The sequence below is a fragment of the Helianthus annuus genome, chromosome 11 (genome assembly GCF_002127325.2).
Source record: "Helianthus annuus cultivar XRQ/B chromosome 11, HanXRQr2.0-SUNRISE, whole genome shotgun sequence".
In the NCBI taxonomy this organism is placed as follows: Eukaryota; Viridiplantae; Streptophyta; class Magnoliopsida; order Asterales; family Asteraceae; genus Helianthus; species Helianthus annuus.
In genome coordinates, this window is record NC_035443.2 from 156,140,316 (window position 1) to 156,154,200 (window position 13,885).

The window sequence follows — 13,885 nt, forward strand, 5'->3', positions numbered from 1 at the left end:
AAGTTACAATCAAGTTTAAAATTTAATACGAGGTTGAACTCTGTTTCTCTAGTTATTTTTTTCAAGTTGTTTTTTTCACATACATAATACAAATTTGGTTAGACAAAATGATTCTTTACGTGAGATTCTTTACGTGAGATTTGAGTGTGTGTTCTTGGACCTGAACCAACAAATGGTATAAGAGCGAAGGTCGAAAAATGAGAGTCGGTTACGAGAGGAGGGGAGCAGCCCTCTAAATTGCAGGGGGTGAGAAGATAGAGAGAACGAGATTGATAACGGTTATGGAAGTTCGAGGAAAGAAACAAGAGGAGTGGGTTCTGTGTGAACCGAATGTGGTTCTGAACGAGGCGTGTGAAGAAGGAAGAAGATGATCTGAGTGATCATGGTAGAGATCTGTGTGAGCCATGATCTTGTGAAGTAGACAACCATGTGGTGTTGTTTAGAGAAAGAATCAAAAGAAAAGTTCTGATCGAAAACCTTAGTGGTGCTGTGTGAATCGATTTGGAAAAAAAAGAATCCCTGTGATTCAAGTATCTGTGTGAGAAGATTGAAAAGATCTGTGTGATCCAAAGAAAAAGAATTCGGTGAGAAATTGATAAGTGGTGAAGATCTGTGTGATCGAAGGAAGGATATTGTGCGGTGTAGAGAAAGAACAGTTGGATCTGCATGATCGAAAAAATCTGTGTGATTTTGTAGACCAGACTTTGTTTTTGGGAACAGGTGGACAAACCAAGAAGCAGGTGCAGGGCACGCAAGCCGAGGATGTAACTGTTTTTTATTTGGCAACATGTTTAGGTTGTTGATGTGCTTAAAGGCAAGAACCAGGATGTTGGAAGCATGTTTAGGCTATTGTTGATATGGGCCAGCTCCAGAACCTGCTGGCTTCGGTCTCGTTGTCTCGTTGTCTGATCAAAGAGATAGGTGGGCTTGGATGGGTCATAAGTCTAACGAGTTCGGTGTGAAATTTGTGAAAAATATGTTAGCTAAAAATCAAAGCAAAGTCGACATCTTCAAGTTCAGCTGGTGTAAATGGCTGCCCGCAAAGTGCAACATTTTTGCTTGGCGAGCCGGCTTAGGCAGTATAGCGACCGTGGATGCTCTTAAAAGGAGAAATATCAATATTCAAGACACAAAATGTTGTGTTTGCAACAAAGAAGAGGAGTCTATTGATCACTTATTTACGGGGTGTTTAGTTGCAAGGATCATGTGGCAAGCTATAAGTAGATGGTGTCGTACCCAACAAATATTTGCTTTCTCTTTTCGGGATTTGCTGGAGGTAAATAATCACCTTGGCCTGAAGGAGCCGGAGAAATCTTCTGTTTGTGGTATCATTATCATAGGTTGTTGGAGTATATGGAGATCAAGGAAAGAAGCGAGATTTGCGAACAAGACGGTCAAAATGGATAAGATCATTAGCGAAGTGAAGTCAGTTGGGTTTCTTTGGGCTAGGAATAGATCTAAATGTAAGGATTTATCTTGGGAAAACTGGTGTAAATTTGTAATTATGTAGTTTCGGTGTGTTGTTTGGTCTCCTGGTTTTCGGGTTGGTGGCGTTTCTAATGAAGTTTTCTTTTCAAAAAAAAGGCTATTGATGTATGAAGCATCCATGCTAGGCCCGTCCCCTGCAAGTCCAGTTCAGGCCCAAAAGGAAGCAGTCCAGCAGAAGAGAGAAGCAATTCAGAGGCCCAAAAGAATGCAAAAGAAGCCCAGCAAGCTGATGGATTGATTCGCAAGTTTTAAGGGGAATATTCTGAGGAATTAGGCTACATGCATTTTATTTTTAGCACATGTTAATTAGTTATGCATTAGTGGGTAGTTAGTGGAGCATGGTAGGTTATTGTCACATGCATGTCTCCAAGAAATAAGGTACATCGGCCCCAACTCGTTTTCCACCCTTCGGGCATTTCTGGGCCTTACCGTTTATTACCGACGTTTTGTAAAGGGTTATGCTCAAATTGCAGCACCTTTAACCGATATCTTGAAACAAAAAGATTTTGCATGGAATGCACAGGCACTGAGGCATTTATCCAATTGAAGAAAAACATGCAACAGTTAGTGACACTTGCACTTCCCAATTTTAACGAGCCTTTCGATGTCACTACCGATGCTTCCGGGCAAGCTATCGGTGCCGTACTCTCCCAAAATAACCAACCTATAGCCTTTTTCAGTAAAAAAAACTCTGCTCCACCATGCAAGCTCAATCCACGTATACCAAGGAGCTGTATCCCATTACCGAAGCGGTAAAAGAATGGCGACAATATCTTTTGGGCCGTCGATTTCGTATTTACACTGATCATCACAGACTTCAACACATCATTTCCCAAACCATTCAGACACCGGAGCAACAAAAGTGGGTTACGAAACTTATGGGTTTCGATTTTGAAATCCATTTTAAACCGGGCAGAGAAAACACCGTGGCTGATGCATTGATGCATTAAGCCGCCTTGACATTCCATCTTTTTTATCCATTTCCTATCCAACGGCCACTTGGTTGGAAGAACTCCGTTCTTATTTTCTATCCGACAAGATTGGCAGCCAACTTGTCGCCGATGTTAAAAAGGACCCGACAAGTTTTCCATACCATTCTTTCGTGATGGTTTGCTCTTCGTGCATGGGAAACTTTTAGTGCCTCCCATTTCAGACTTGCGCCACAGACTACTAGAGGAGTTCCATTCATCATTTCTGGGCGGCCATGCAGGCGTTAATGCAACCACGAAACGCTTGGCCAGTTCTTTTACTTGGTTGGGGTTAAAACAGGATGTTTCCAACTTTGTTAGATCGTGCCAAGTATGTCAAACCATCAAAACTCCGAACCATAAACCATACAGTCTATTGCAGCCACTGCCCACACCTGAATACCCATGGGTCGACATATCGATGGACTTTATAACCGGACTTCCCAACTCCAAAGGGAAAACGGCTATATGGGTTGTTGTCGATCGACTTTCCAAATTTGCCCATTTTATCGCCTTACCAACCAATTATACCGCGGTTTCTTTAGCTTCGATTTTTATGAGAGAAATTTATCGATTACATGGTTTACCAAAAACCATTGTTTCAGATCGTGACTCGTTATTCGTAAGCCAATTTTGGAAGGAGTTATTCAAACAAATGGGAACCAAGTTGTTACACTCGAGTGCTTACCATCCGCAAACGGATGGGCAAACCGAAGTGGTAAATCGTGGTCTTGAGATGTATTTCCGAGCATTTGTGCTTGATGCACCAAAGACGTGGGAACGATATCTGTATTTGGCTGATTTTTCATATAATACAAGTCATCATTCGGCAATTAAAATGCCACCCTTTCAAGCACTGTATGGACGCGATGTTGCTACTATTCATGATTATGTCCCCGGGTCGAATAAAACGGGTTCCATCGACGACTCTCTAGTTCAGCATCAACAGATTTTACAAGCATTAAAGGGGTATATCACAGCCGCTAAAGATCGAATGGTGAAGCAGGCTAACAAGAAACGTACTGACAAAGAATTTAATGTGGGTGATTACGTTTATCTGAGGCTACACAAATATCGCCAAATGACGGTTCTAGTCGTATTAATCAGAAGTTGTCTCGTCGTTTTTATGGGCCGTACAAAATCCTGGAACGTATCGGGAAGGTAGCTTATAAGTTGGAATTACCGGCCGGGTCAAAAGTTCATCCGATGTTTCATGTCTCGCTTCTTAAGCAAAGTTATGGTTCAGTTGCAACTCCGGGTGGCGATCTTGCGAAAATCTTTCCGGATATGGAAGTAGCTCCACTACCAGAGTCCATCATTGAGCAGCGTTTCGATAATGCTAAGCAACAAGTACTCATCAAATGGGCCAACAAGCCGTTGGAGGAAGCTACATGGGAAGACTTTGATGACATACAACGATTGTTTCCGGAATTCATAGACATTAGGGGCAATGTCAATTTCCAAGAGGAGGGGAATGATGCATCCCTGCCAGTCCCGTCCCCTGCAAGTCCAGTTCAGGCCCAAAAGGAAGCAGTCCAGCAGAAGAGAGAAGCAATTCAGAGGCCCAAAAGAATGCAAAAGAAGCCCAGCAAGCTGATGGATTGATTCGCAAGTTTTAAGGGGAATATTATGAGGAATTAGGCTGCATGCATTTTATTTTTAGCACATGTTAATTAGTTATACATTTGTGGGTAGTTAGTGGAGCATGGTAAGTTATTGTCACATGCATGTCTCCAAGAAATAAGGTACATGGGCATAGTGTGCTCACATCCATTGCATATTTAATTCGCTGTAATTTTGATTTTGAGATATCAAAATTTTGATTTTGATTTTGAGATATCCAGAAAATTGTTCCAAAAAAACCTTGCCTTCCCTCTATTGTTCTTAGGAGTGTTTGCCTACTAGAAAAGGCTTGCAACAATGTAGTTATTGTTTTTTATTTGTCAACCTCATTAAAACACTTTTAAAACTTGGTTGTTATTTTGTAACATTTTCCCTTTCTTTATTGTATAACAATATGCGTATTAAAAAATTGTACGTATAAATAAATTGTAACAATAAAATATATTAATTGTAATTAAAAATAGGAGTTTATTTAACAAATGTTATATGACACTTAACTGCAAATTAATTTAAACCGGAAATAAAGTAATAACATCAAAGCAAAAGTAAAAAAAAAATGGGTCTTACAAGATTTAAACGTTGAACTTGTTGAAGTTGAAAATCTTCAAGTTCGCTGACGATATTGTTTGTATCCATACGGTTTGTTCGCTCCCCATTTATGCAAGAATATGCTACTTTTGAGTATCTTTTGAGTGAATGCGGGGACATTTGATTCCGTAGAGCAGGATGGATTATCTCCTTTAGCATTTTTTTTTCACATTGATGTATGGCCAATGGAGCTAGTAACCTATTAGCATCATTCGGAACAAATGCTTTCCTCCCGCACAATATTTCGAATAAGACGACACCGAATGAGTAGATGTCCGACTTGTAGGTCACACCTTTGGTCTTTTCAATTTCCGGGTCCACATACCCTATTGTGCCAATAGGTTCAGAAAGGATGACCTGGTTCATTCGGTTAAGCGATTGTTTGATGGAAACTTTAAAACCGGATAACTTGGGTTCCCAGTTCTCGTCTAATAAAATTGTCGAGCTATTGATGTTAAGATGTATAACACCATAGCCACGTCCCTCGTCATAATGGAGGTAACTCAACGCACGAGCCACGCCTACACATATCTTCAATCTTTGCGTCCATGTGAGGTTCGGATTGCTTAGATGCTCCTTGAGACTTCCATTTTTGGCCTCATACGTGGTCACAATGATCTTCTCATGTTCCTCATCACAAAATCCAACCATAGAGACTATATTTGGATGCTTGAGATCAGAAAGCATTGAAACTTCGGTCCAGAACTCGACGACTCCTCCACCTTTCTTACGATCTAACCTCAGCGCAGAAATCGTGATCAACTCCCCGGAGCGCTGGAGTTGTCCTTTGTATACATGTCCCAATCCACCGCGTCCGATGATGTTATCATGATGAAAATTGGCGGTGGCCTTTACTACGTCTTCAAGTGGGATTTGCAAGTGAGCGAACTTGGGAATTGTTGTTGTCATGTTTCTGTTTATAAAGTAAAAAAAAAAGAGTGAAAATGAGTGGGTTACAACTTACAAATGAATGAGATAATGTAACTTAAACATATGAGCAACCAGACTATATAAGAAAATTTAAAGGCTGTTAAAAAATGATGTCCTTTTCTTCTAGATTTCAAAAGTATTGTAACCGGGTGGGTTCTGGTCGCGTTGATTTACCAAAACCACCTCAACAACAAACATTTTGTAAAAATGGGTTGAAAGGTCGAACCTGGTGATCCGAAGAGTAGCAGTGAGCAAGCGGTGGTGAAAGAGATGTAGATAATAATAGTAGCAGCAGCAAAGCAAGCAACAGCCGGATCTGTAACTAACTGCAGCGACAAGCAAGTGATCTAATGGGAGCCGGATGGATGTGAGAGGATGTTGCAGGGAAAGGAATGATGGGAAAAAGGCTAAAGTTGGTCAATGAAAAAAGCAGTGGAAATTTGGGAGTGTTGCAGACTTGATTTAATTTGGGAAAAAAGCAAAAGTTGGTCAGGGAAAAGGGTAGGAAGCTATTTGTATTTAAGAATTTACATTTTTCTAAATTTAATTTTGATTTATTTATTTTTGATTGTTTATCAATATGGAATTGTTTTTAAAACTAGCTATTTGCTCATGGACGCGCGTTGGGCGGCGTCACAACGTGTAGTACTCGAATTTATAGGGTCGAATAAAAAAGTATTGTATTTTACTCAATTCCTTACAGTTACACTGATGACATTAACATGTACTACACTCGCGTAGCATGACACGTTTACGACTTCATTAAATTTATTAAGATCATGACATTAATGTGGTTAGACATTGATACAAAAAAAGAGTTTTATGTGTCATACGTTGCGGTGTGAACTCATAAACGTAATTTAAAAAAGAATAAAAATAAAAACCAAAAGGAAAAAAATAAAAAAAAAGGAAAAAATGCCAGAAAAAAAGTAAAGACCAAAGTCGAACCCAGGTCTCTTGGTTGCAAGTTGAACAAGTTAGTCATTTAACCACCCAACCTTGCCATTATTATAACAAATAAAAAAAATATATAAACACACTTTTTCCGTACAAACATCAAAGAAAAAAAGAGAATTAAATAGTGGTCCAATAAGAACAGGTCACGTGGCCCAATCCAAAGTCCCATTGACCTTTATATTTTTTTAGATTAATTACAAGTGTTTTTATCATTTAGATAAATTATGAAGGTGTGTTAAACCGTAAAAAAAGATTAACGTCCTTACATAAGTACATACTTTATCATATCATGTATAAGTACATAATTTATCATACTAAAAAAAATCCTCAATTGCGAATACAACTCTGTTTTTAACAAACTTTGTTCCGACCCACGGTAACAATGTTGTTTATATTATTTGTACAGTATTCATAGCGTACACTTAATTAATACCATATGAATTCTTATCCTTTTTCTTTTACAAACCTTTTATATTCCTTTTTTTTACCAAATGTAAAACTCATCGTCTTATTTTAAATCAACATGTATGTTTTATTACAAATCTTGATATGCTGGTAAGCACTCTTTTTGTTTATTTAACATAGATAATCAGCTGCTAAAATAATAACCATGTTTTAGGCTAATAATTTAAAATAGAGGCCATGATATACAATGTAACCAAACCTAACCCACCCATAACCATCCAACTTTGTGCCAATGATGGTCTAGTAGAGTTGGGCACAATAATGAAACTAGTCTGTAGGTCAGGGAGAGATACAAGGTTCAAGTCTTGAAAGAGGCATGAATTATTCGGAATGTTAAATATTGATTATCACAATAATATTCACAAACTGGGAGTTATCATCAACGATTGTTTTTCATTAATCATCAAGATTTAAATGTTTTACAACTCAATTGACTCTAGAAACTCCCCATCAGGTGATCACACAAACAAAATCAGTTTGTACAAGAGTAAATTTGAGTGTGTGTGGTAAATAGATCACTAACAGGTGTGATCTATTTATGCAAGTATGAAAGCTCTGTTACGAGATCAGCTGACGTCACCCTCATAGTGACATCTAACATTCTTAACAGAAAAGATTATCAGATGTTTGCAAACATCTAAGCTGCAAACATCTAAGCAACACCTTATCATCCGATCTAGGCTATACTAAAACATCGATGAAATAAAATGATGTTACACTGAGAAAACATTGTCTAAATTATCCTCTATTGTAGTTGTCCAAACATCTGTTTGGCTTAACAGATGTTTACATCTGTTTGGCTTAACAGATGTTTGGTCTTCTTCAACAGACCTTGGCTTGATCAGGGCTTTGGTCTTCAACAAATGCTAGCCTTCAACATATGCTTGTACTCTTGAACAACGTTTCTAAGTCTTCAACAGATGTTAGCCATGCTTTTGATCAAATGATTTTAATAGGTGTTTAAGATTCACTATGATTGGGGAGAGTCTGGTTCAGTCTTTTCCTTATTTCTTGGTCGATGAATCATGCTTTGGCTTTTGGATATCATCTGTTCTTTTATAGGTGCAACTGGAAACTTCCCGTGGCAACACATGGGATCAAACTTGGGTTGGTGGAATGGTGACGGACTATGCCCGGTTTTGGGAAGACTCCTCTCCCATTCAGTTGGTCGTTTAAAAAAATCATCTACCTTTGATTAACCCATTGTGTACAACTTCCCTTCACCTTTTTCTCTCTCTAAAACTTGTTTTCCTCTCTGAAGTCCTCATAGATTTGCATTCAGTCTTACTTTAGGAAACAATTCAACCCATGTCTCCTTTTCCTTCTACTTCGATATCTCCACCTTACTCACTCTATGCGAACTCCAAACCGGCAACACCGGAACGAACAACGATGATGGTAACCAAGTATTCCGACCTGACGATGAAGGTAGAGAGAAAACACCGATAAACTGGTCGGAAAATAATGACCGTCGGTGACTCCACCTGAGGAGAGATTTGATGACATTTCATAATTAGACGGGAAGAGAGAGACCATTGTGTGTAAATTGTAACCAACAGTGAAAGACATTATTGTAATTTCATGACTAAGGGCATTCTTGTAATTTATTGGTAACAAAGCCACCTTTTACTTTAAGAATATAGATAATAAGTACGACATGTCCAACAAGAACAATAAATCTAGAGCGTTGGTTCGGTTTTTTTTTTTTGGATTAATTCAAAGTTGTTGACAAGACTATGGAATTGTCATTTTCTTTAATTTCTTGTAGGTGAGTGTTACTTGTTAGGATAGACGGAATCATCATCGCCATCTTTCGGTCACATTAGCTCCACTAAACTATTTTTCCATCCTTTTCATCCTTAAATCATGGAAATGGGTACTCGCAATCTCACTCATTCTCAAACCATTTTTTAATAATTTTTTTGAAAGGCCAACAAAATCTATTAGTTCTTCAGGTTAACCCACTGTTAAGCAGAAGGATTCACCAAAGTTCATACAGCTCATACACCAAACACATTTATAACCCCAAACTAATCAAATCAAAGTTGCACCAATTCTCTAGGCGAGAATAGGGGTGGTTGCCTAGCATTTTTATCCCTTCTTTCATCCTTGTCAAATACACTCACTTAGCATTGAAAGTAGCTTCATTTTGCGTTCTCCATATTACCCAGGCTATTGTTTGAATCACCAAAGATATTACCTTCTACCACTTTCCCGATCCTCTATTTTGCTGATGGATGCTTGCAAGATGCTTTAATTCCAGAATATAAATAGAGTTTAGCCTACACAACTGAGACACCAAGTCCCAAATCTTCTCTATTACATAACACGAACCGAAGAGATGCAAGGTTGATTCTTCCTCCTCATTACATAGTTTACACCAAATGTTTCGAACCATAATATTTCTTCTTGCTAGGGTCGCTACCGTAAGAACCTTTTCTTGTATAACCCTCCATAACAGAAAATTTACCTTAATTGGAGCTTGTTGTGAAACAACGACCTAGTAGCAACAATATATAAAGTATATAAACATATGAACTAAGATTAGAGAGATTATGGAGACAAAGGGAAAATGGAGAATGTAAGAAGCTCATTCTTACTTATGTGTATCATACAAAATACAGGAGCCACTATATATAGGCTATAACATTAATACAAACATAAATATGACATGGGAGTTAGAAATGTGAATAGTTACCATTAATTGATGTATTCATAACACTCCCCCTTGACTATTCACATGATGATATACTATTTTTTAATACTCTTGGTGATGTTGTCTCGTTAAAAACCTTGCTAGGAAAACCTAGTGGGATAAAACCTCAGCTAAGGGAAAAAGAGTGCAGCGCGTATTGTCTCCCCCTAATACTTATGGATCAGGTATGTTGCCTCATTAAAAACCTTACTAAGAAAACCCAATGGGACAAAACTTAGTCAAGGGAAAAAGAGTGCAACTTGAATAAGTCTCCCCCTCATTTTAACATGTATCCTTTATGGGACGTGTGTCCATCTTCCTTGAAAGTCAAACAAAGTTTTTGTAGCCAATGATTTGTCGCTTGACCCCTTAATGTGCACGACTGTGTTTTGTTACATTCCTGCATCTACAAGACTAACCAAACTTGTTTTGATGTGTTAGTAAAATATAATCAAATATCGTTTATACCTGTAATATTTCTTTGAACTCATTCCAATGTCTCTTCGCTTGACAAAGGTTATATCATGAAAATAAGTTCAAGTGAAAGATATTATAACCATACTTAGCTAGCAAAACATATTAATGCACTTATGCATTTAACGATGGTACTTCTAGAATGAGAATCTTTACTTTGGTAGGAGATGATAATAGGCATTTCTTATAACAAATGACTTAACAACCTTTAATATACTTTAAGGTTCAACTATGTCCATACTAAAATATCCAAACATCATCTTCTAGATGTACTTGAGGGATTAGTAAAATATAATTACATATATACTCGAACTGCAGTTCGAGTAATAATTAGACCGTGCCAAGGTCATTCAAAAATTCTCCCTCTAAAAGCTCGACAATTTCTCTCAATGATGCTTAGACATCATTACTGTAAATTGCGATTATAGTGAACTTTTAAAAGTAGAATGTTCATAGAACATGGCTAATTTAATCAAACTTTTATCCCTCTTTATGCGAATATCTCGAGTTGTGCAACACTCGTTTCGACTATTTAGTCCATACGTATTTTGTGAACTTCATATAATACGTTCTTGAGGTTTTGACATCATTAATGCTTCTTGCATTATCAATCCATGAGGGAATTCTTTCCATCTTATCCAAATATGCACGTGCTTTCACTCTTTAGAAGTTTTGCTATATAAATTTGCCCATTTAACACATAGATATCTATATCATATGCAAAAATGTCATGAACACTTGCTTTTATCTTCAAAATCCATATTGTACCATGCGTATACACTATTTATTGAGATATCACAATCACCGGGTACAAGTTTCTATGTACGTTTCTTGGTGCACAAGTATTACATCGTTAAGATGTTTCAATTAACCTTTTAAGTACTCAATTGCTTTAGAAACTCATCTGGAGTTTCAATTATATCCAAAATGTAAAAAATCATAACCTATGCGAAATCCGAATATGTATACAATGATCACATTGTTATCGAGAACTTACTTTACATGACCTACGTAATTTAATCCTTCAGGACTCTCATGTAAACTTTCAGTATCAAATGATACATAACATTCATAAGACGAATATCAATTCTCTCTTTATATTACCAGACTAATAAAATATTGGAAAACCAATGCATCACCACTGGAGAAAATGTATTCTCATAATCAATCATATGTCTTTGCGAAAATTATTGTGCCACTAATTTTTTTTTTCTTATATCAATCAATTTGATTTTCACATAATTCGCATAAAAGACACTTTTGTATCCAACATATTTTACAACTTCAGTTGTATGGACTGTTGGTCTAGAAACTTTCCATTTCATTAGAGAACTAAACTCTGCCTTATTTGCGTCTTTCTAATTTGGCCAATCATTTCTTAATATTCATTCATAGGCAAATCTTAAATCTTGATCCTCATCATTTAATCATTTTAAGCGCTACATTATATACAAAAGTATAACGACGTCTATTTTTATTTCGATTCCATACATATCTTAGACATGATACAACTTATCGAGATATCTTTATTTTCAGGTACCTAGGGTTCTTCTTGAACGATCATGTCTATTGTCTCTTCAGGAGATCTTATTACTATAACCTCGACTTGACCAATTTTCGAGGAATTTTATTATTGGAATTAACTAGTCTACAACGCTTTAGGCGTGCAATAGACTCATGAAAAATATGTGGTTGTCCTCTTGGGACACAAATATAACTGGAGCATAAGCAGTTGATTATGTAACTTACTTAGTCACTCTATTTAGGTCAGTGAACTTTTTTGGTAATATGTATTTTAATATTGGTAATTGAATTATACTTTAAACTTCTAGTTCATAGTTTATATTCTGAGGATCAAGATGGCATGATAATTCATTTCACTTTTCACTTTCCAACTGCTTGTTATCTCCCCCTAATGTTGGGAACATTCATTCACTAAAGTGAAAACCAGAGCCCTAAACAAATTTCTCACTAATGGCTTTAACTATTCAATCATAGATGATTATTTATACCCAACATACTCTCAAACTTTTTAGAAGTCCCATCTTTATGCGGTGTGGTGAATGAGTTTCAATATATGTTGTACAACCAAAATATTTGATGGGACATCTTTGGTTCCTGACCAAAAAACCAACTATATGGGGAGAACTATAACTTATTGGCCTGATGTGAATTGATGGTACTATATATAAAATTACATGTACCTAAATGATTTTTTTGATCCTCTCATGATCATTGGCTTTGTAACCAATAGTAGACGTTTAGTGATCATCTCATTAATAACACTTATTCCAATGATTGTTAATAACTTGGGAATCAAATTCAGTATTACCAAATAAATATACTAATCTGGATTAATATGTTTGCTATCATATTAGCTAAGCCACAATCACACAAGCTTCAGGTTGTGAATTTGATAACCATTTAGACGATGCATCGATTAAGAAAAACTAAATGGAATGATGTTGGATATGCATATCCTTTAAACGCTTCCAGGATATTTAGGTGTACACACCCTCGTTTATTTTGCAAATATATAATTTCCCTTGAGAGCAAACATTACATGCTAATTATTATCTTGAAGAATCTTCTAGTTATTCATTATGTTTCACATCATCATTGACTCGGTGTGGTCTAACCGGTCATGCCAACTAATTAAATAATTATGATCCATAAACTTCTGGTTTATTGTCACACCCCAACCGCGTAAAACAACAAATCGCGGCGGAATCGTCGGGGAGTGTTGTAACAGAATCATTATTTCATAACACACGGAAATTTGAAGTTTTGTTTTATTTAAAGATTAATAATTTACATTGTCTTGAAACTTAAACAAACAAGTTAAACATAGTCTATCATTGTTATTAAGTCACTAAGGCCTCATCCAGTCCTATGTGAGCATGCATCCTAGCAATCAACATCATTCAACAACACCTGAAACATATGTAAATACAAAGTCAGCAAAGAAATGCTGGCGAGCACATAGGTTTTATGAGAGTGTCGGATTCATGGCTAGTTTAAATGTTGCAATACCAAATTAAAAACCTTATTTTGAAAAAAGTGTATAGTATTGCAACATAATTAACCAACTCAAATCAAGTGGGTTATACTTTATAAAATCCCGTAGCCATGATTCTTAACCCCAAAACATTTGTTTAATTAAATCAAATTGTAAAACATCTCGTAAAAACTTGTTAATAAAACTCGTATGGTTTATATTATTTAGAAAACATCATTGTGTGACATCGTTTCAAAATCGCTTACCCAAGTGAACTAAATAACGCCACGGTATGTAATATGATGAAAACACTTATATATAAGAAGTACCAGCGGCGTATCTACCATGTTTTCATCACATTACACCCGTCCCGTTATCTAAACACTAACCAAAAACCAATCGTTTACTCAAATCGTTTAATTCGTTAAAATCGCTTCAGACATTTAAATCATTCTCGTTTTAATTGTGAAAACTACTTTTGGTCGGCTCGCTAATAACATCCAAACCTTCGCAACTCGCCTATCGCTTCTCGCATTAATGAACCACCAAAGGGTAAATTAACAATCACAGATTCAGTCGTTACCCACCTAACCCACACATAACCATGGGTGCAGTCTGATAACGGGATATGTCAGATCCTATGGTACCATAACCTAATACCGGTCGGTTCGGCCAAAACTAATGAATGTTATTCGCTAT

General features: G+C 36.7%; 1 protein-coding gene across 1 annotated transcript; it reads right to left on the minus strand.

Moving 5' to 3' along the window:
* Positions 1-4,577: 4,577 nt before the first annotated feature.
* On the minus strand, positions 4,578-6,040 carry LOC118484265 (receptor-like protein kinase HERK 1). Its single transcript, XM_035980272.1, has 2 exons — positions 5,824-6,040; positions 4,578-5,580 (listed from the first exon to the last, which is right to left on the minus strand). Exon 2 carries the CDS (start codon positions 5,574-5,576, stop codon positions 4,614-4,616), a length of 963 nt encoding a protein of 320 aa, XP_035836165.1. The 5' UTR covers positions 5,577-5,580; positions 5,824-6,040; the 3' UTR covers positions 4,578-4,613.
* Positions 6,041-13,885: the final 7,845 nt, after the last annotated feature.